This window comes from Tasmannia lanceolata, unplaced genomic scaffold (genome assembly GCF_043159265.1).
Source record: "Tasmannia lanceolata isolate RefF3 unplaced genomic scaffold, GAP_Taslan_0.1 ptg000006l, whole genome shotgun sequence".
NCBI classification, from domain to species: Eukaryota; Viridiplantae; Streptophyta; class Magnoliopsida; order Canellales; family Winteraceae; genus Tasmannia; species Tasmannia lanceolata.
In genome coordinates this window covers 35,731,834-35,756,058 of record NW_027518683.1, presented here as the reverse complement: position 1 = coordinate 35,756,058, position 24,225 = coordinate 35,731,834, and the positions used below count along the sequence as shown (strand labels likewise).

The 24,225-nt window shown below is 39.7% G+C and overlaps 1 protein-coding gene and 1 long non-coding RNA gene across 2 annotated transcripts; one reads left to right on the top strand and one right to left on the bottom strand.

The window, feature by feature from the left end:
• The first annotated feature begins 2,780 nt into the window (after positions 1 to 2,780).
• On the top strand, positions 2,781 to 3,600 carry LOC143878577 (uncharacterized). Its single transcript, XR_013251023.1, has 2 exons — positions 2,781 to 3,069; positions 3,169 to 3,600. It is a non-coding gene; the product is annotated as an uncharacterized LOC143878577 (long non-coding RNA).
• Positions 3,601 to 6,385: 2,785 nt separating this feature from the next.
• On the bottom strand, positions 6,386 to 23,839 carry LOC143878575 (uncharacterized). Its single transcript, XM_077380847.1, has 2 exons — positions 23,605 to 23,839; positions 6,386 to 6,827 (listed from the first exon to the last, which is right to left on the bottom strand). The coding sequence occupies exons 1-2, from the start codon at positions 23,725 to 23,727 to the stop codon at positions 6,771 to 6,773; spliced, it is 180 nt and encodes a 59-aa protein (XP_077236962.1). The 5' UTR covers positions 23,728 to 23,839; the 3' UTR covers positions 6,386 to 6,770.
• Between the last annotated feature and the right edge of the window lie 386 nt (positions 23,840 to 24,225).

Genomic DNA, 24,225 nt, shown 5'->3' with positions numbered 1-24,225 from the left:
AAGGGAAACTAACGAAGCCTCTCTCATCTCCCATTCTCGTATTCTCTCTCTCTCTTTCTCCCTCACAACTTCTTCTCCAATCACCACTCTAGTCCAACATGTAACCTAACACCTGCATATCGCACTGATAATATTTAAATGGGCTTTATTGACAAACCACTTCAGCTGGAATCCATCATCATTCTATGTGCCAGAGTCCAGGCCTAATTTGTTTTTATCATAGTTGTAAATACCGTTTCGTTTCGTCCGGAATGGACGAAACGAACCGGATTCGTTCAAATTCCGGAATGAAATTGACAAAATTTCGTTTCGGACGAAATTTCGTTCCATTTCGTCCTTTCCGGACGAAATTTTTCGAAATCCAGAATTTCGTCCGGAATGGACGAAATTCTCCATTCCGGCCGAAATCGTCCATAACGGCTAGTTTGACTTGCAGAATTTACGACAATGCCCCTGCAACGGCTCTTTTTGGTTTTTGACCATTTTAACCTCAAAATGTGACCGTTTATAGCTGTTGGGAAGGGTATTTTAGTCATTTTTAAATGCACAATCAATAAAAAACTCTATAAATAGCATTTTCCCTACCTTCTTTTCCTCCACCTTCACATAAGTGATTCTCCTTCTCTTCTCTACTTTCACTTACACTATCTATTCTACTAAATTTCCTACAAGTCTACCCTCTTCTTCAACTCAATCCAAGTCTATTTTGGAGCAAAGGGAAGGCATACATTCAACTTACCACTACAAGAAGTCAATAACTATTTCCAAAGGCTTATTTCAAGTGAGTGAAGGCTAATTTTTTCTTCTTCTCTTCAACTCAAGTTCAACCCCAAGGTTCTCTTTATTTCTTTCCATTTCCTTTCTTTTATTTCTTACTTCATTTGTCCCCTTCTACTTTATTTTTTTGTAATTTGTTTCAATTTTCTTTCTTCTAATTCATTTTTCCCCTTCTTCTACTTCATTTCAGAATGAGTGGGTCGGGTTCGGGACCTTCTGCAGGAGCATCCTCTATTGGTTCGGCACCCGCTAGATCGGATGACTCGGCATGGTCTTACAGTACATTGGTCCGGGTCAAAGAAATAAAATAACTTGCATATTCTGTGGCAAAGTCATATCGGGTGGAGGTATAACCCGCTTGAAAGAACATTTAGCGGCTGTTCCTGGTGAAGTAGCATCATGCAAAAAAGTGACTGAAGATGTAAAATATCGAATGAAGCACCTTTTAGATGCAAAGAGAAAAGAAAGGGCTAGGATGAGCATATCCAGAGCAGAGGTTGGAGGTTTTTATGGCACACCAGACGAAGAAGAAGAGCAGGATGAAGAAGACCTTGGCACACAATTGCCTCAAGTCCCTCAACGAAGAGGTAAGGAAGTTCTTGTAGAACCGAGTGGTACAAAAAGGAAGAAGAAGGGAATCACAGGAGGGATCAGGAATTTCTTTGCAGCACGAACAACCCCTGGAGCCCAGCCAAGCATTAAAAGTGCTTTGGCTACTAAAGAAACAATGGATAGAGCAGACATGGCGGTTGGCATGCTTTGCTACGATGCCAATCTCCCTTTCAACGTTGCCAATTCACCTTTCTGGCAACCTATGTTTGACGTTGTAAATGCCGTGGGTTCGGGTTATAAGGCACCTACTTATCATGCTTTAAGGGGTCCCATTTTGAAGAATACAGTGGATGAGGTAAACAACTACTTGGAGGAAATTAAGATGTCGTGGAGATACACTGGTTGTAGCATTATGGTAGATGGATGGACAGACACCAAACAACGTTCCCTAATCAACTTTTTGGTGTACTGCCCTAAAGGAGTCATATTCCTCAAATCCGTTGATGCATCTGGCATAGTGAAGAATGCCGATGAATTATACAATATCTTTGCAAAGATTGTCGGAGAGGTGAATCCGGAATATGTGGTGCAATTTGTAACTGACAGTGAGCCAAGTTACAAAGCTGCTGGGAAAAGACTAGAAGCCGCGTTTGGTACATTCTTCTGGACTCCGTGCGCAGCTCATTGCTTAGATCTCATCTTGGAGCATCTGTGCAAACCGACTGTATTTCCTCACATAGCAACCACAATTGAGAGGGCTCGAACGATTACAAAGTTCATCTACAACCATGGAAGCCTCTTGAATTTGATGAGGAAGAAGTTCACAGGAGGGAAGGAGTTGTGCCGCCCTGCTGCAACCAGATTTACTATAAATTTCATTAGCATACAAAGTCTGGTGTTAAATCGGAAAGCACTTCAGCAGATGTTTGTGTCTGATGAGTATAGTACTAGTAGGTTTGTCCAACACCCACTGAGTGAAGGGGTAGTTAGTACTGTGTTGGATAAATCTTTTTGGGACCAATGCAAGTACATTCTAAACATCAGCGAGCCTTTAGTGAGAGTGCTGTGCTTGGTAGATCGGCAGGACAAACCGGCGATGGGTTACCTATATGAGGCTATGGATAAGGCCAAAGAGAACATCAAGGAGAGGTTGAAGAGAAAATCAGATTACAATCCCATCTGGAGGATCATCGACCAAAGATGGGATAGGCAACTCCACAGTCCCCTCCATGCAGCAGGATATTTTCTTAACCCTGCTCTCTTTTTCACTCCTACCTTCTCTAGGCACAGTGAAGTAACCAGAGGCTTGTTGGCATGCATCACTCGACTGGTACCTGATGAAGGTACACAAGACCTCATCACCAATCAGATTGAGGATTATCGAGAGGCTAAGGGTATGTTTGGAATGAAGCTTGCAATCCGCAACCGAACGAAGTTGGGACCAAGTATATTTGAGTTTTTTGTTTAATTAAGTATAATTCATTTTAACTTTCAGTTTCTCAACAAATAATGATTTACTATTTGTTACTTTACAGTTGCATGGTGGAATCAATTCGGAGGTGACGTGGAAGAATTACAGACATTTGCGATCAGAATTCTCAGTCAGACCTGCAGTGCGACTGGGTGTGAAAGGAATTGGAGCACCTTCGAACACATTCACTCTGCAAAGAGAAATAGGTTGGAGCACCAGAGATTAGATGACTTGGTGTTTGTCCATTACAATCTTAAGTTTCGAGAAAGGTATACAACGTAATATAATGTTTTCAACTCTCACCTCATCACTTTAAGCTTTTAAGTTTAACCTTTGACATTGATTAAACTTAATGTTTTCCTTTTCAGGGACTTGTTGAGGAAATCATCTACCACTAGTGACCCTTTGAGCATAGACCATCTGGATGTAATGATGGATTGGGTTGCAGAAGAAGAAGATGTCATATTCACGCCGGAAGACATTGGGTGGGAAAATCTTGAAGCACCTACTGTTGTGGTTGGGGCCGGGGACGACAACGACGACTTTCTCATGCCTCTTGAAGAAGATGTCCATACTGGTGGTCCAGGTGGTGATGACGGCGGCGGCGACGACGACGACGACGAAGAAGACATTGAGTATGATCATCCGGGTTATGATGACTGAGAGTTGTTGCTACTAGCTATTGTCTATGTTTCATTTTCATGTATCTTTTTTTTTTAATGTTTTTCTATGTATCAGACTATCAGTTGCACTTGTGCAAGACTTTATGTGTTTAAGTAATGAATATGCCTTTTGGGACACATATTTTGGACTATTTATTAGTTTTTCATCTTTTTCTATTGATTTTTTATTTTTTTGGATTTTTCTCATATTTTTTAATATATTTTTTGTGTGAACGAAAAGTTTCGACCGAAATGCACCGAAATGACCGAAATCCCACCGAAATTCCGTTTCGGTGGCCAAAACGAAATGGCGACCGAAACGGAATTTACAACTATGGTTTTTATCGTTCTTTCTATTTTCCTTTTCAATATTGCTTTTATTTCCAATATCGTGACCATTGGATAACGATTCCAATCCCTCTACTGACACTGCCATATGACCTTTTGTGTTGTCTCGAGCTCACCCCAACCTTCTTTATCTTTATCAGATACTACAGCTGTCTTATTTGAACCATCAGACGCTGCCATCAGGTGGAAGTCTGTTCCACTGACTACGGTGCAGAGAAGGCTTCCGATTTGAATTTAGAAAATACCGTGCGCCATATTGTTAACATGGGCCATATTGTTAACGACGGCTGACATTCTATCATGCGCTAGCGAATCTCCAGTTCTGAGACTCCATTCTTCTTCGACTCCGTGGTATAATGAAGAGGACTGCCTTGCTTCTCTCTGGTAAAACACCTCCTGAGATCTAGATTGCCTACCATTTAGTTGGTCGGAAATTACTCTTGGACAATAGATGGATTTGCGCCATACTTATGTATCGTTATCCAGTGGGTAGTTTCAACTTTTCTGGAGTTTCACTTGAGGTCATTAGTAATATCCGGCCCTCTATATAACATTGCCCCATCACAGAGGATACATCCGTAGCCAAAACTCTTCCGATCTTGGTCTCCAAAGCTCTAAAGTTATCCTCGAACCAGGCATATGGCAGGATCCCCTTCACCGACCACCAAGATGCAGGGAACATATCTTCAAATTTCAAATACCACATTTCCATTTCAATAAAAGGAGAATCCCTCTTACAGAACCACCTGTTCTTCATTAACTCCGCTGATTCCTCTTTCGGAATAGAAATGAGAATCTCCCGACTTTCTATTTGCTGTAACGTCCTTTGCATTCCACTTGATGATTCCAACCATGACTAGTTCTGATAACTTTCCGCAATACTCCGTTTTAATTTACCCCAAATGATTATCTTTATGTCGGGATAGATTTTAATGGAATAGGTTCGATCTCCAGATTTTGTTGGGTTTCAGAATCTACTTCTCCTATAGCATCTTCAGCCAAATTCTGTTCCGTTTCCGCAAGGCTTCCTGTTGGGCTACCATCATTTCCTTCAGTAGCAGGATTTTGGTTCTTCTTTGCCGGTGCCCAGTTTCCACTTATATTCTGATCAAACCGTGACCATACTTTCCGGCATTTTAAGCATTCTGATTGTCTTCTAAAGTTGATGAAGAAGCATCTACAGCATCTCCAGTCTTAAAAACCTTTATGCGGGTAATTCCATCACACTCTAATTGCCATGGAATCACAATATATAGTTACTTGCGATGTGTTGTTAAACCTGAGAATGCTCAGTTGTAGAAATGTCTCAACCGGCACAACAATATTAACCAACTATTTCATTTTTGTTAATAGATAATTTTTCATAAAATACATGCCTGTATAAACGAAATAGTAGAATTTAAAATTCTAGAACATTGAAGGATGTAAACCAAACAATAGAATAAGCTTTTTGAAAAAAAAATTCCAAGAAAAAGTTTTTAAGAAAAAATATATTTCCAAAGAAATAAATGTCTGTGCGTCCAACCGTCCCCAAGTGAATAATAGAAATTTGAAATGGATAAAGTTACATAAATATAGAGATAATAATGAACAGTTGCATTTGTTGAAGTTAAATTGAATAAGGAAGTGTTGAAAGGTAATGCTTATTTTCGATTTTTTTATTCTTCGTAAAATTGTGATTGCTTAATGAATAGTAATGGGCCGTATCGAAGGCGTTACAACGTTACAAGTACTGATAAACCTAATATAAATTCTTAGCCTAAGCCTAGCACATGCTATTTTGTTAGTTTAGTTATAAATTACTTATAATGTTGTTTATTGTTTGGTTCAATGCTTGCATTAGCTTTTCTACATGGGTCATATGAGATGAATGGAGCAGTTGGGTGTCTTGTCATAATGGTCATTAAGCAGAAGGTTTTTAGATCCTAATAGGAGTTGGGAGTTTTGTTCTTTTGGATTCATGATAGTCAATTGGTTGTGAAGTCTTAATGCCTGATAGCTTGGCCGTTGGCACTTGAGAACCACGTGGGTGAATGCTGGTTTGTCACACATGTCATACTACAGTATGGCAGGTTTGATGATGGTTTAGTTCTAAACCTGAACCATATTGTTGAACTTCTTTGTGTTTGTCCAGAAAGATGGCACAATGACATTTCGTGCTGAAAATAGATCTCTATTGTATGATGCATGTGCCATAGGGTACGGAAGGGGAAGATAAGAGAAAGTTCAAAACTTAAGATCAATGTGTAATTACACAATTTTACCGCAAATGAACAGTCATTAACATGTTTAAGACATTCTTGGAGTTATTAGTTGGAGTTTGGAAGATCTCATTACCTGGATAATATCAAGATGTTTCTGATCCATGGAGATTTCTTGAGTAAATGAGAGAGGAATAAGTGAAACAGAAAATACCTTTACATAGAGCCCGATTTTCCAAACACAAGATGAGACAATTACTTAGTAAAACCTAAGCCAAGATTTTCTTTCTTAAAGATTGGTATCATAAATTAGACAATCAATCTGTTTCAAATCATGGCATATGAAATCTGCATATTAAAGAAGTATTCAAGCATAGTCGTAATTTTGTCTATATTTTATTTTATTTTAGCAGTATTTGAATATCAAAGTACCTCTATTGCATTCTAACTTGCCAAAGCACTAATATCAGAAGAGCAAAGGATTGAAGCAGAAAATAACCTAATAAACCAGAACATATACCAAGGTAGCTATTGCATTCTAGCTGTACTATTCATTCAAAACATATCTATTTTGTCTCCAAATATATTGGCATCATCGTTGCGAAAGCATTCTAGGTACAGATCCTTCTAAGCTGAAATGAATCACAGATCTTATCCTCCTCAACTGGCTAAGGGCTCCACCAAAAACAACCTTCCACAGTGTTTTCTTCAAAGATTGCATAAAAAACTAGAAAAAGTACTAAGAAACGTCTAAGCATTTCATTCCTGTTCGGAACTTCTCTTACTCCCACTGAGGGACTCCACCGGTGGCAATGTCTACATCAATTTGTAATAAAACAAGAGAGAGATGCAACTGTTAGATGCCCATAAATATGATATGTGATATAATATCATAATATCCACACACACACACACACAAATATTTATAAAATATCTATATATATATATATATATATATATATATATATATATATATATATATATATATATATATATATATATATATATATATATACATTATAATAAAGAGGAAAGGGTGTTTTACTGTTCATCATGCTAGCGTGTTAGCCTCCCCTTCGTCTTAACATATATTTTCTGATTTTTTCATTTATTTGAGAAAAACTTTAAAAAGAAAGATTGCCTTACGTGTAAGTCTCCCCTGCAGAGAGAGAAAATAGAAGACGAAAAAAAGGATTGCTCGCCTAAAATATCGGCCTTAGCTTTACGAGATTTGCAAAGCCTAAAATCTCGGCCATAGCTTTGCGAGATTACGGGTTGAATCTATTACCTTATCACGCTATATCGTGATAAATTGAACCCTCTCTGCCACGTGGCACTCTACTATACACGCAAGTTCTGTGTATAGCTTCTTTAAAGAGAAAGGGTAATATGCACCGAACTTCTGTGTATAGCCCTTTTAGATAATTACTTAAAACCCGTCGTTTTGCCATTTATGAAGCAAAATTACTCAACTTGAAACGATAAGGCTACTCTTCCAATTCCCTGATTTTTCTCCCTACCCTAATCACCGTCTTCCTCCCTCTTTCAAAAACCCTCTTTCTTGCACGTACGGAAACTCTCTTTCGGAAATCTTACCATGTGTGCTTAATCGATTTTGATTAGGATTTGTTTTTTATTTCCTCGCACATTGAGGCTCTGTTTGGGTTGCAGGAATTTGTTTGAGTTTCCTCTGCTTATGCAATTTCAAGCCCCTGTTTTTCCACCATTGCTATTCATGGCAGATCAGAAACTTTTTCAGAAAAAAAAAAAACCCCTAGAACCCAAGGTAAGACTCTTTCATTTATTTTTTCCTTTCTCCTTTATTTTATTTTTATAGTTTATTTCTTCTTTGGTTTATTTTACAAAACTCATAGTATTAAAGGGATTCGTTTTTTCTCTCCTTTATTTTATTTTATAGTTTATTTCTTCTTTGGTTTATTTTAGAAAACCCATAGTATTAAAGGGATGTTGGAGTCTATTCTTGCTATGGAGGATTAATGCCCACATACAGTGATGTGTGTTGATGTATTTTTTTTCTTCATTTTCAGATGTATTGGACCCAATCGAAGCTAAAAAACATCCCAAGCCTCAGGCACCTCCCTCCAAGTGGTCATGTTCTTTTCTTTTGAGTTTTAGAATACTTCTTTTCCATGTGGTCTTTACATCTTGACTTTATCCTATGATGAATTACAGCCACAAGACTTGGCATTATTTGAGTTCAGCCACATAGACTTACTGAGCTGAAATCATTATATTTCAACATCTTCTTTTCACAAATTTGTGATTTTTTTGTTCAGTTTCAGCTCAGAGAAAATAGTTGATTGGCTATGAATGCGTTGTGAACCGTTGATTTGGCAATATGAACTTTTAAATTAATTCCTTATTAGTTCAGGGTTTGGTCCATTTCTGTTCAGATGGTGATTCAGACAGCATGAGTAGGCCTCATTATTAATATCTTAATAATGTATGTATGTGTATACATGGTTGATGAAATTACTGTCTGCAATGCATGTAATATTCATGAAATCTTAGACCTTCAGGATTTGCCAAATTACTCCATCATAATCTACAGAAAAATCTGGTAAAAAAATTTAAAATCATTGCTGGATTGAAATGATTAAATTGCCCTTTCAAATGACTTGAATGCCTTCAGACCTTTTTTCTTTGAAAACAAATTTAACCCACATAGCTTCCCCATCTGCCGCTGTGGGTCATTTCAATCACAAGTTCTACGGTTTGGCAGTGTTTGGAGGATTTCTTTTCGTCCAAACATGTATTCCGAGTATAATTATTTTGGTTCCTACAATGTTCTTATGGTCTCTATGTTGTACCAATTTTTGTAATTCAGTTCATGTAATAAATGAGTTTTGAATCCTAATCTTACTCAATTTTCTCATGTATTCTGTGCTCTGTGAACGTATTTATTTGAAGACAGGCAGATGGGTTTTCTCCTTTCAAATTGAAGATTTTTTAAATTATTTCAATTAAGGGATGAGGGTTTTCAACTCTTTTTTTTTTAAGGTAGTGTGGGTTTTCAACTCTGGTCCGCTTTATTTTATTCTACTTGAATGTAGGACAAGCTTCTGTGACAATTTCAAATTGGGTTATGCATTTGGGTTTTTAGTTATTTGCTATATAGCAAATAGAAGTTTCCATCTATTGCAGCATTGTGCCCATACAGTTATAATTTTACGTCTTTTAATCCAAAAGGTTGCCACTGATGTTATTTGGGTTTTGGTTTGCAGGAATATGTCTGAAATAGTTGCTTTCTTCTCTTTGTTTAAAAGAATGTTGTGACAATTAAGGTTGTAGTGAGTCGAATCATCTATGAACATGAAGAAATGAGCAATGTTCCGGATTTTGTCGTGATCACCAAAAATAGCTGACAGTTCTTCCACTTCCCCGAACATGGAAGACCCTCTACCTCTAATTGAATCAATGTATCTGGGTTTTGAAGACAAAAGAGATGTTGTACTCAACTTTTCGTTCTTTTTGGATTCAGTCAGTTTTCTTTTTCTTTTCTTTTTTGTTGCTGACAAAATTGTGGGAATTATGATCTTTCTAAAAATATTCGAGAAGAAACTCTTAATGTTGAATTACACAATGACTTGGATTCTCTCATTCTCCACAAAAGTGCTCATTCTCCACAATGACCCTTAATGTTAAACAAATGCTCATTCCTCATGCTTTTCTATGATAGATGGAATGCCCTGTAAAAGCAAGTTTAATTATCTCTTTAGTGTGATTGAATAACTTACTCTATGGATCTCATAGATTTCTTTCTTGGATTGTTAGAATGTGCGCTAAAAGCAAGGTTAATGATCTCTTTAGTTTTAGTTGTCAAAGAAAATTGTCTCTCATCTCTTTAGTGTGCTTGAATTACCTACGTTATGGATCATTTATCAGCAAAACAACATTTTCATTGGAATATTGTCACATTTGTCCTAAATTTTGTGCATTTTAATTTCTGCTTTTTTGATAAGGGAAGGAATTCTTTTAAATTTATTATTTCTAAGAGGTATTCGATTACTCTTGTTTCAAGTTTTCTTGAGGCAAACCCTGCATCTCCAAAGAATCATTTTAACAAATGCTTATTTTTTTCCTTTAAAACAGTTTTAAGCCATACTTTCCTTTCTCTCCATGTGCATCGCACAGGCTGTCTTACTAGTGTGTGTGTGTCTATATATATATATATATATATATATATATATATATATATATATATATATATATATATAAAGATAGAAGGGCTCCTCTGTTCTCCGGAAAATGTTGGCAGCGCCATCTAAACCAACGTTTCATCTCCCTACTAAAAAATTCTTCCTCATTATCATGTCCTTGACGGCTCGATTTAGGAATTTGGCATTTGACGCATTGCAAATAGATAATTCATATGCAATTTTCACCTTGAGAGGCTGGAATGGTGTTAGATTAAGGCTTTCAGCTACTAGTGTGGCAAGAACCTGAGAAGAGTTAAGGTAATTTTTTCCCACTTATGTTTGAAGTGTCATTTTCTTCTTTGAAATTTGAAGGTGTGTTTAAAGGAAGGCTTCTTTTCCCCTTATCCAGTCTTGCCCCCATTGGTGGTGGTTTGGGGGAGTGATTTTGATGTTATAAGGGCTTTCGGGTGGTAAGGGACGTTTTGAGGTGGTAGTGTTTGGGGCAGAGGTGGTTTGCAAAAAATCATTATATCATATTATAGAGAAATGAGGAGGACCCTCATGGAGTGGTCATCCTAGTCATGGCATCCTCCAATGGATCTCAGATCCACGAGATCCATCAAAATATAATGTTTCCTACACTTAAGTATTCATCCGAGCCCTTTTAAATGTTTGAAGGGGAAAGAATTATTGCACCAGAAACATAGTAAACCATTTCTAAGCTAGAAGCCAGTCACCCTAAAGTCTCAGTTCTAACCACTTTCACTTTCTTAGGAAAGGAAAAACTAAAATCTTGGTTACTCTCTAGTTTCTCTATAATTAACTCATGGCGAGCCCACAAAGGAGGGAGTAGTTAGATGAAGCCATCATCAATGGGTCACCTTTCTCTCTCCAATGTATTAAGAGAGAGAGAGAGAGAGAGGAGTTTAAAAGAAAATAAATGTGTGTTGAATAGAGGTTTTCTTTTCTTAAGAAAGTGGAGAGTTGGCAGATTTTCGTTTCTCCTTTCGTTTTTTTTTTTTTTTTAACGGCTCGTTTCTCCTTTACTTTGAAGGTGAAAGTGGAGAGATCTAAGATGATAGGGTTCTAGCTTTCAGCTGGTTTCCTATAATTTGGATCAAAATCTCACTCCTCGAAAACATAAGTGGTTTAGATAAAGCATAGAAAGAGGGAAGCATAATAGAATGGATTTGGGATCTATCTGATCATCACACACACACACACACACACACACATACATTGTTGGTGGCGAATACAGAAAAGACAGCTTTGAATGGAAAAAGAACAGTGGTTGAAGATGGAAAGGGGAAATGGGTAAGGGAGTAAAGTAGGGTTGAATGGAAATGTAAGGTCATCCGATTGATGCTCGGAACGAAGTATTCACCATGCATAAACTGTAGGCTCAAATAAGCCATTGTGTGCATTCTCTTATAGTGGGTATTTTATGAGATATTCTTATTGATAATGAGGTGGGTGAGACTTGTGTTTCTGCATACTGTTGTAAAGTTACATGGTATATTAACTTTGGTGGGAAGGGAGAGATACAAAGAGATAAAGGGGTGAGAGAGAGAGAGAACCAGTCGAGAGAGAGAATAGGCGTGCGTGTGGGAGAGAAAAATTCGTTCTCTCTCACGCACGACTAATATATATTATGTTATATATGACTAATATGCCCTTACACATGTGTATTTATTCAACACTCTCCCTCAAGCTGGAATGTATATATCATACATTCCAAGCTTGTTACAAGAATCTTTTAGTTTTGCTGATCCCAATGGTTTGGTAAACATATCTGCGAGCTGGTCTGCAGATCGAGTAAAAACAGTGCGAATTTCACCTTTCTGAATCCGATTACGAATGAAGTGACAATCTACTTCAATATGTTTAGTGCGTCATGGAACACAGGATTTGTCGCAATATGGATTGCGGACTTATTATCACAGAATAACTGTACTGGAGACATTGATGAGAACCCAATCTCTGATAAGAACGAGAGAATCCAGATCAGTTCACCATTCGTGTAAGACATAGCGCGATATTCCGCCTCTGCACTTGACTTGGAGACGACTTGCTTTTCGCTTCTCCATGACACCAAATTTCCTCCTACAAATGTGCAATATCCAGTGGTTGACCTCCAGTCTGCAGGTGATCCTGCCCAGTCTGCATCACTGAATCCTTATACTTTCTCATGACCATGTTTTTTGAAACACAAACCTTTCCCCGGTGTACCCTTCAAATACCTGATAATCTGAACAACAGCAGCCCAATGGGAAGTGCGTGGAGAGCTCATAAAGCGACTAATCATACCAACTGCAAACGATATGTTTGGGCGAGTAACAGTTAAATATATCAGTTTGCCAACTAGTCTTCTGTACCTACCAAGATCATTCACCAACTCCCCTTGATCTGGAAGAAGTTTAACATTCTGGTCCATAGGAGTAGCTGCAGGTTTCACTCCCATTGAACCTGTTTCTTCTAAAATGTCCAACACATATTTCCTCTATGACAACGAAAGACCATAACGAGAATATGCTACCTCAATACCAAGAAAATACCTTAAGAGACACAAATCTTTAGTAGAGAATTCTTTTTGAAGAAATGACTTTAATCTCTGAATACCAGATCTATCATCTCCTGTGATTACAATATCATCAACATACACTGTCAGAAGGATATGCCCAGCAGTGGACTTGTGACTGAAGACCGAATGATCAACAGCGCACTGTTTCATCCCAAAACGTAAGACAACAGCGCTAAACCCCCCAATCCACGCTCGAGGTGATTGCTTCATACCATAAAGGGCTTTACGAAGATGGCATACTGATAAGCACATCTCCCCCTGAGCAACATACCCAGGAGGTTGCTCCACATAAACCTCCTCAGATAAATCACCGTGTAAAAAGACATTTTTAACATCGAGCTGATAGAGAGGCCAACCGCGATTAACTGCGAGAAAGATCAGGATACGAACAGAAGGGATCTTTGCCACGGGGGAAAATGTCTCCTGATAATCAACACCAAAAGTCTGAGTATACCCCTTTGCAACAAGGCGGGCCTTTAGGGGTTCAATTGTTCCATCTGGAAAATACTTTATAGCAAATACCCAACGACATCCAATTGTCCTAGCCCCAGATGGAAGAGGAACCAACTGCCACGTTTGATTGGACTGAAGCGCAGTCATTTCAGCGTCCAAGGTTGCGCGCCATCCAAGATGAGTAAGAGCATTTGCAACCGACTTAGGTAAAGTAACCGACGACAAGCTTGAAACAAACGAGCGAAACTTTGGTGAAAGATGCTCATAAGAAACAAACGATGAAAAGGGGTGAGCAGAAGTGCGAGATCTAGTACGTGTCGCAATGGGAGAATCAGAAACAAGAGAATCAGAATTACTTGAATGAGGGCGACTGTGGAGAAGGATCAGCTGGTTGAAACAACCTGCCTAAGTACCCGAAGATATATCAGTGGCGCAGATTCGCTATTAACTCTTGTGGGTCCTATGGGAACATCTGGAGTTGGGACAGGTGCTAGTAGAGGAGGGCTAACCAAAACACGCAACGACGAAGTGGGTATGTCTGCGACAAGGGTGGAGGACCGGAATGAAACGGTCTGTCCTCAAAGAATGTGACATCTGCAAAGATAAACAATTTCTGCAGACGCGGACTATAACACTTGTAACCTTTTTGGGTACGTGAGTATCCCAAAAAGATAAACTTCTCTGATCTAGGATCTAGCTTGTCCAGACCGGGACCTAATTTCTGAACGAAACAGATACATCCAAAAACACGAGGTAACAATGGAAATGGATTACCAAATATGGTAGAGAATAGAAAACGGTGTTTCCCCAAACAGAACCAACGATGGGAGACGATTTCCGAGGAAGCACGCAGTGAGTGCGGCATCTCCCCAATATATTTTAGGTACTTTCATTTGAAACATTAGCGTGCGAGTCATATCAAGCAAGCATCGAAGCTTCCTCTCAGCAACTCCATTTTGCTGCGACATATATGAACAAGACGATTGATGAATTATACCATGAGATTCAAGGAAAGAATTAAAACCATTAGCCACAGAAAAATACCCCTTAGCATTATCAGTACGCAAACAACTAATAGAACACTAACCACCTCAAAATAAAATTTCTGAAAGGCATTAAACACTTCAAATCTATATCTTTAAGCAAATACAACCAAGTAGTACGTGAATAATCATCCACAAAAATGATAAATATCTAAAGCCATGTAATGAAGGAGTTCTAGAGGGGCCCCATACATCAGAGTGAACAAGTTCAAAAGGCCTTAAGACACGATTACTTAGACGAGGTGGGAAAGACACACAATGGTGTTTCCCCAACTCACATGACTCACAATGAAAAGAGGGAATAGGACTAGACAGAAAAGAAGATTTCCTAAGTTTATTAATAGGTGGGTGACCCAGACAACAGTGCCATTGATAGGCATCCACAGAGGTACGAAGGGCAACACCAGTAGCAACATTATCCAGGTAGTAGAGGCCATCAATCTCACGGCCCGAGCCAATCCTCGTCCCAGTCTTCAGATCTTGAAAGACACAATAAGTTGGGAAAAATGAGACAGAACCTAAGAAGCATGGGTACGAGGTACGAGGTACGACACGACACGGGTACGCGGGTACATGATTTTCCAAAAAACCCGGGTGCGGGTACGTTCAGGTACGTTAAATATAATAATATTTTTTATTATTTTATTATATATTTATAAAAATTAAAAACAATTAAAGAACAATCAAATTACAATTAACATCACCAAAATAGCAAAATCTAATTTTACTCCATATTTCATAAGTTCCATATTTCATAAGTTCCAACTTTAAGTACAAGATGTTACGATCGCATCATTCATTAGATACAATGTCCGTCGCCTCATCTCCAATATCATCATCTACATCATCGGTAAAAACAACGGCTTCCAAATCCGGCTCATCGAGTGAAAGGCTAGCAACTTCAAGCACCCCAACATCCTCAAAAGAGTCAAATGAATCTCCACCTATGTCCCACATCCTCGTCTCTCCCTGTGCATACTGTGGAGATCGTCTTGATAGAAGACGAAGATTACTATGAACAAAAACCAAGTCCTGAGCCTGTTGTGGAGTTATCTTGTTCCTTCTCAAAGAATGCACAAAGGAGTAAGTGCTCCAATTCTTCTCGGCACAAGATGAAGACGAAGGCTGCATCAGAAGCTTCAAAGCTAATCTTTGAAGCATAGGAGCACATGTACCGTGGATAGCCCACCAATCATGAGGCTCTAAAGTAGCTCGGTCATTGATGGAATCAACGTCATTGAATAATCCAGACTTCATAGAGAAGTGAGCAAACTCCACATTAGCCTTCGTGCAATCTGCTGAATTAGGAAAGTACCTTTTGAGGCAATTTACCCTCTCTGCATAAATCTCTGTATCCTTATGTGGAGGAACACGATTTGAACCGTCACTAAGCCATTCTTCGCTGTAATACCTTCAAGAATAGAAAAAATAATTTAGTTTCATGTTAAAAGTAGGAAATAAAGTTCACAATGAACATAACTATTAATCTAAATAAAATTTGAAGTCACCTAACCTTGGATTCAATGAATGAGCCAAGCAATGAAGCGAAGTGTTGCTCTTGTTCCAACGATCAAAAAGAATTTCTTGCACCACTTCATAAATGCTAGACTCTTCTTCTTTTCTCTTTGCTTCCCTCCTATAGATTTCTGTCTTCACTTTCTCAATCATCGTGTCCCACATATCATAAACCAAATGAATACAAGGCTTATCCGTGTCACACTCTCTTAGCATGTCATACATAGGAGATGAAAAAGAGAGTATGTAATCGATAGAATCCCACCAAATGTCATACAACACCTTCTCTTTCACAAACTTTGCTTTTCCTACATCATCATCTCGATAGCAATTCCATTTGTCACTAATCACCATCGATTGTAGACCTTGCTTTACGAGTTTAAATCTCTTAAGCATCACAATAACACTCGCAAAGCGAGTCTCGGCAACGGAAAGCAACTTCAAACTATTGAAGTCGTTGAATATGGCCAATCTCATCGAATGATTCATGATGAAATTCTTCACTAGCATGACATCTCCCGCAATATCCGAGATCCAAGTACATTCTCCATAGGCAATTTGATTTACTTCCACATTCTTTGCCGCACAAATGTTCTTCAAAGCAAGATTGAGTGTGTGCACCACACACGGGGTCCAAAATATGGAAGGAAATTGAGCTTCAACAAGTTGTCCGGCCGCCTTGCAATTTGGAGCATTATCGGTAACTAACTGGACAACCTTATCATGTCCAACCTCATTAATGACTTCCTTCAATAAGTTAGCAATGAAATGCTTGTTTTTTGTCTCCCCCGAACAATCTATCACCTTAAGAAACTTAGGTCTACCTTCCGATACCGCCATGAAGTTAATGAGAAGCCTCATTTGTGAGTCGCTCCATCCATCACTAACAATGCTCACGCCTTTCTCCCTCCACGTGTCTCTAATAGGTTGCAACAACCTATCAATATTAGCCCTCTCTTTGAAGTAGAGTTGTCCTAAGCAAGTTGTACCCCGGAGGCAAATAACCCGAAAGTGCATTGTTGGCGGCAAAAGTGTAGGAACTAGCATAGTATGGGTTTCTTGCTAGGTGAAAGGGCAAGCCACAGGAGTAAAACATCCTAGCAATCTCGGCATGTAGTTGATCACGGGCCGCCATGTTGAAAGCTTTTTCAAGTGGACTCACATTTCCACTTGTCTTTCTCTTCTTCAAATCATAACTTGGAGCCACAAACATACTTGTGCAACCCAATGATCCAGTACTCGACGATGGCAGCAATAGCACTTTCTTGGGAGCATTTTGCTTCGTAATCTCCTTGGCCTCTTCCTCCATCATTTGCATAGCAACTAGATCACTCGCCTTCACTTTAGGACATGCTCTGATTCCTTGTCCGGCTATCTTTAACAAGTGTGCCCTAACCCTTGTGTACGAGCTACTAAAATTCTTCTGACAATAATTGCACTGCCACTTCACATTCCCTCCACCTTTAGGATCTTTATCAAATCTCGACACATGCTTCCACAAAGGCTTCGAGACATCTTCATCGGTAGGAGGTGTCACACTAGCACCGGATAAAGACATTCTTAAATCTATTAAAAGAACAATGAACAGATTATTGGAATAAAATATACAACAAATTATTAAATAGATATATAATAAAATATCTATTCAATGAACAATGAGCAGACTATCACAGTATAAAAATATCAAATGAACAGGGCCTAAATGTGAGCCCCAAACATATTATTGGACTCAAAATTAAACAAAATTTTGAATCCAATAATCAGTTTTGGACTGTCAATCGGATTCGGTTGACACAATCCCAAATGAACATTTAGGCCCTTTTAATTTTGGATTTTTGCACTTCTCAAACCAACTAAAGTCCAAAGCTGATTATTGGACTGAAAATTACAAAATCCAAAACAAATAGGGCCTAATAATCAATTTTGGACTCAAAATCGATATCAAATGAACAGGACGTAAATGTAATTCTGAGCTCCAAACAGATTATTAGACTCAAAATTAAACAAAATTTTGAATCTAATAATCAGTTTTGGACTCTCAACAGGTATTACACCCCAAAAACATATTATTGCACCCAAAAAACAAATAGACAAATAATTAGTTTTGAATCCAATAGATTATTGCACCAAAAATAGCATTTACGCCCTATTTGTTTCGGATTTTGAGAATAGATTGTGAGTCCGAAGCTGATTCTTGGACTCAAAATTAGACTCAACAGATTGTGAGTCCAAAAATCTGCTTTGGACTCACAATCTGTCCTCAAAATCCAAAAGAAAGAGGGCCCAATAATCTGTTTTTGGACTCAAAATCGATTCACAAAATCCCCAAAAAAACAGATTCACAAAATCCCCAAAAAAAAGAGAGAGACAGAGATACACAGAGAGAGAGAGAGAGGCTGAGAGAGAGAGTCATGGAGAGAGAGGGAAACAAAGAGATAGGCTGAGAGAGAGAGAGAGAGTAACAGAGAGAGAGGCTGAGAGAGAGGTGAGAGGGAGTGAGGATTACCGTTAAGGTTTGCCGGAGGGGAGGGACCTCGCCGGAGTGGAGGGAATCTCGCCGGAGAAGAGGGATTTAGGGTTTGAGAGAGGGAAATTAAAACGAGTGGCGAGGAAATGATCGGGGGTTTTTCCCCTTTATTTGTTTTATAAACAACCCCCCCCATATGTTATAAACACACCCCCTTAAGTCGCTAAAACACCCCCCCTTTCTTTAAAAAACCCACCAAACGTGTCGGGTACGCGTGGGTGCGCACCCGCGACGCACCCGACACGCACCCAGACTTAAAATTTGGTTGTTTTTTTTTTTTTTAATGTAGGGTGCGTACCCTGGACGTACCCGGGGCGTACCCGCACCCCATACGTGTGGGGTACGGGTACGGGACCCCCGGGAGAGTACCCGTGCTTCATTGGACAGAACAATTACGAGACTTAGTTAATCGACTGACAGATAACAAACTAACAGGAAAAGATGGGACAAAAAAGAACAGAGGATAAACGAAGGCCCGTCGATGTGATGACTACACCAACCCCAGAGACAGGGGATGTAGTCCCATCAGCTAAAGTAACAGAACTGGCCATCAGATGAAAAGGACTGGAAAAAAGAAAGTAGAGTAGGATTACCAGTCATATGGTGAGATGCTCCAAAATCAATGAGCCATGAACCAGAAGAAAAACCAGACAAAAAACGGGATGGACTACCTTGTTGGGCAAATGTGGCAGACGGTTGTTTTCCTTTGTCCCGTAGACGGACGAGATCATCATATTCTGCACGAGAGACCACTAGTGTCAGAGGTCACAGATGGAGGATGAATGGATGAAGAACTCTCATAAACAGCAGCGGAGGCATTCGCGGGTCTGTACGGACGAAGCTCGGGATGCAAATCATAAGAGTAGTCAATGTTGTGGCCGTCCATACGGCAATGGGTGCAATAGCGGGACCCACGTCCCCTTCCTCCACCATCTCGACCTCCCCCTGACTCATGTCCACGGCCACAACCACCACCCTCGCGACCTCGCCCAACACGGTCACCCCCACAGATACGGTCACCTCCAGCAAATGTGACATGAGCAGAACCATCAACTATCGGGTCAGGATGTTGAGTCCCCTGCATACGTTGAACCCTCGAAAAAACATCCGCCAGGGTGGGAATGGGTGGGGAACTCACAATCTACTGTCGGAGTTGAAGATAGTCAGGCCCCAACAAGTCAAGAAAACGGACAACACGCAACTCCTCCTGTCGTTTCTTGAGAACGACTGGATCAGTTGCAAACGGCTGCAATAGATCAATTTCCTGACAGAGTGCGAGATAGTCTATGTAGTGGCCACTCACCGACTTGTCTCCCCTCTGAAGGCTAAACCATTCAGATAAACGATCACAAATACGCGTAAGATTATCTACCCCGGAATACATTGTGGTTGTTTGCTCCCAAACCTCCTTTGACGACTGAAGATACATCAAGGAGGCGGCTATAAGGGGTTCCATACAACCCCAGAGAAATGATCTAACAACGGCATCATCTTCGTGCCACTGATCATACTGTAGATCAGTAGCAGCTAGCGGTACACGTTCTAGAAAACGAATTTCTCTACGTCCAAGGAGATAAGTATATACGGCCATCTTCCACGGTGGATAATTCATCCCATCTAACCTGATGGACGTCATCTGAAGGGGGGGTTCAACATACGAATAACTTGATTGGCCTGTAGAAACCGAAGAACGGGCCTCATCAAGTCGGGGGGCAGCAGTTTGGTGGGAGGTTTGGTCCTCAGAAGGCATAATAAAAGCACTACCAATCACCAAAAAAGAAAAAAGACAACAACTAACACCTTAGGGAATAAATCAAATCCCACAACCACTACAATTACCACAACGAACAATCAACTAGATAAAGTCACTAAAGAAAACATCTAAGAATCACCAAACGACCCCCTTCAACAACAACCACTAGTAACGAACAATGATTACTCATAGTAGAAACCAACAACACACCAACCGACAAAATCCATATGCAACAGAATCAATAATAACATAAACTAGGAGAAGGGAACAACTCACATTACGAGAGGATAGGGTTAGGGTTTGGATGAAGGGCTCCGGAAAGTGTATAGGTTGGAATAGAGGGTGCGGTTAGGGTTTTGGATGTGAAGAGGAGATGCGGCTAGGGTTTGGGTTTTGAATAGGGGTTGCGGCTAGGGTTTTGTGTGCTGAGAGGTGCGGCTAGGGTTTTGGAAAGTGGAGAAAAGGAACGAACACAACTCAGAAGAAGGTTGGGTGGGGAGTGGAGAAAAGGAACGAACACAACTCAGAAGGGTGTGGGTGGGGAGTGGAGAAAAGGAAAGAACACAACTCAGAAGGGTGTGAGTGGAGAAAAGAAACGAACACGACTCAGAAGAAAGAGGGTTTTGGGAAAGAAGAAAAACATACGATCACCCATGGCTCTGATACCATGTTAAGTTACATGGTATATTAACTTTGGTGGGAAGGGAGAGATACAAAGAGATAGAGGGGTGAGAGAGAGAACCAGTCAAGAGAGAGAATAGGCGTGCGTGTGGGAGAGAAAAATTAGTTCTCTCACGCGCGACTAATATATATATATTATGTTATATATGACTAATATGCCCTTACACATGTGTATTTATTCAACAACTGCATACACAATGATTTGGGATGTGAAGATGGGTTATTATCCTCAGAAAGAAGGCCATAGAAAATCACGTTTGCGTTAGTTGCTTACCATGAGAGTGATTGGACGTTGCCATGCAGAGCTTAGACAATCAGCAGCACTAAGATGGAAGTTGCTGGCCAATAATCATTGAGGGTGATTCTTCAAATGTCATGGCATGGGCTTAAAGCAAAGTGATTCGGTCCTTGGAAATTAGCAGGTATTATAGCAGAAATTAGAGATATATGCATTAAAATAGATCCGGAATTTCTAAATATGTTGAGGTCAGCGAATGAAGAAGCAATCAAGCTGGCCAAAGAAAAAGCATATAACGAAGTTATGGTTGTCAACTCAAATAATATAGACGACATGAGGATGGAGTTGAAGGGGTTTGGCTCTTTTCTATTGTATATGCTCTTTGGGATATCTCGACCCATATGTATGATTGTGTATAAGCTTGTTCATTGGTTTATTAATAAATTTTGTTACTTTCAAAAAGAGAAAAAGGAATGCAATTGCTGGCAGGTGATTTGTAATGGGGCGGGTAGTATGTAATTTCTGCTGAGGCAATGAGAAGAGAAGAGATTTGGTTGATGTTGTCCACCTGATTTTCATGGAATCTGGAAGTGTGGGGCTCGCGATATTTTTGCATAACAATGAGGAGCGGTGTTTAAAACTCCTTGACTCGACTTGGAACTCGCCCGAGTTGACTCCCTTTTATCTTGGCCGTGTTCCGCATTGCACCACATCCGCATTCCACGTTTTGTCCTACATAATCGATAAACTCCTTTGACTCTCCCGAGTTATGACCGCGTCAACCGCGTTCTTGGCCGTGTCCGCGCAGAATCGATAAGGATTTTTCTTTGCCGTGTTCCGGGTCACATCCGTGGTTTTAAACACCGGTGAGGAGGGACAGGCAGGGTATAACCAACCATACTCAAGAAAGAAGAGGGAGTCAATCTATCTTATTTCTTGTTTTACTTAAAAAAGTGTTTCTAGATGGGCAACCACAACCATTCCAGTTAAAGAAAGTAAAAAAGCAAAAGCATAGGGGTGGAATAGGTGCTTATGAATTTCATTTCTCAACTACCCATCCACACACACAAACACAAATATATATATATATATATATATATATATATATATATATATCGGAAAAGTGTTGCTACTCGGTCTTGTAGCTAAGCTTATCTACTCGGTCTGGTTAAATACAGTGGGGGCCCACATTGTTTGGGTGATCCAAACCATTCATTTGAAAGCCCCTTACCTAGATAAGGTGTCCACAAAAAATTAGACCCATAGGATGATCGTAACCCATCCAACAGTGGAGGGAAAAATGGGCAGAATTGTGGACAAACTGTGTCTGTCCATTTTTTCCCATTTTTCCCTCCATTGTTGGATGGGTTAGGATCATCCTATGGGTCTGATTTTTTGTGGACACCCTATCTAGGTAAGGGACTTTCAAATAAATGGTTTGGATCACCCAAACAATGTGGGCCCCCACTGTATTTAACCCGACCAAGTAGATAAGCTTAGCTACAAGATCGAGTAGCAACACTTTTCCGTTTGTGCGCGCGCACTCACACACACACACACACAATTACACACACGCAAACGGCCTTAAAATAAGGCATGAAACTCTGTATCAATTTGACCCATATGTAAGTAAAAGCAACGCAAATGAGAAAACTGAAATGCATCCTGGAAGCATCATATTGCCATGCTTCATAGTATCTATTGTATATATGTGTGGACAACCACGATTGATCTAGGCAATTCATGTGATAGACCTCAGCTTTGATGGTTTACTATTGAAATGTTGTCATGTGATTTGGAGATCAAAATTGTCCAATCAAGATCTATAAAGAGAACGGTAAAAAAATACAGATCCAGATTCAGTGGATGATAGAGCTAATGAAGATATGGTTAAAATGGATGATTTTTGGAACATGGGCAATCTCAGGTGGAGTCCCCCACATGAATTGTTCATTTCAATCAGGGTGGCCCTGTGTACGATAGAGTTAAAAACCAGGTGAACTCTGTAGGCATCGAGATGTGATATGTTATTTTTGTCTGCATTGAAAAGTTGTTGTGGGTAGCTGCACCAGATCATTAATTAGAAAACTCTATAGACATCGATTTTTGTCAGTTGCTGATCTCAAATGAAGAAAGCCAAGAAACAAAGCCAGGAAAAAACTAGTATAGATTCACAGTTCCTTTTCCATTGAGGAGAGAAACCATAAGACATGGACCCACATCATAGATTTCCTCAGTTGAAAGTTAGAGAAATATTTGTACATTCAAAGTGCCTTATTTTGTGAAGTGCAATGGAGTGAATTTGAGACATTTCGTCAAACAATTGGCACGCACTAAGTTTTAATGCTGATTTGGCTCCATATCACAGAGTATGTAGAAAATACTAATACATTAGAATCTCCCTAACTAGGATGCAATCATCGAACATGACACTTCGATGTAGACTAAGAGCTTTTGAATTGAACTGTAATAGGCATTTCGTCGAACACAGGACGTGCATAGACTATCCCATAAAGACACCATTCCAGAATGAGACCCAAGCCTTCTGGGTTTTTTCTCAAATCATGGGATGGATAATCTTATAAGGATAGAAGAGAGAATATGGAGGATAAGAATAAGGAAGAAGGGAGAAGAAAGCCTACCAGATTAGGCTTGAAGATGTTGTGGACAATGGAGGCACCGGAGAGGAGCGAAACGACGACGACAACGAATGACCAGGCCAACGAAGGCGTTCCCGTTGGTTGTCTCCCTCCGAACTTGCCCATCTTCGCTGCTTTCCGCTACCACCACTCAGCCCTTATTTGAATCCACGAGAGGATGGATAAAATCCAAGGGTCCGTACTGTGAGAAAGTGACAGATCTAGTTTTTATATGGTGTAAACCCGTGTAGTCTAGTACTTTTCATAAGGTACTATACCGACCATAATATAGGATAATCCAAACCGTCCATTTTATAAATCTCCAACATAAATAGTTTGTGCCAAAAAATCATTTGTGTTATGCCCCGAATTGGTAACAGATAAGGCAGTGACGTAAGAGCTGACTTGGCGAGTCCTGGTCGCTGAACTGGTTGAGATGCAATGACCTGCACGACGTCAAAAGGCCAACCCGGAGTCCTCGCTCCGGACGAGCACTTCGACACTCAAGTCAGTGAAACTGAACTGTCAAAGCGATGAATAGTGATTTCTTAGGATTCGAGTTCCTCACCTTGTCTTTATGAGGGCTATTTATAGTGAGGGCTTTGGGCGTTAGTTTACCCTTTT

What these genes read in the sequence shown, in the direction of transcription:
- LOC143878575 (XM_077380847.1), bottom strand. Translation starts at nt 23,727, where the DNA reads ATGGGCAAGTTCGGAGGGAGACAACCAACGGGAACGCCTTCGTTGGCC. An exon ending in ACATCTTCAAGCCTAATCTG is followed by an intron (nt 6,828 to 23,604) that starts GTAGGCTTTCTT and finishes AAATTGATGTAG; the next exon opens with ACATTGCCACCGGTGGAGTC.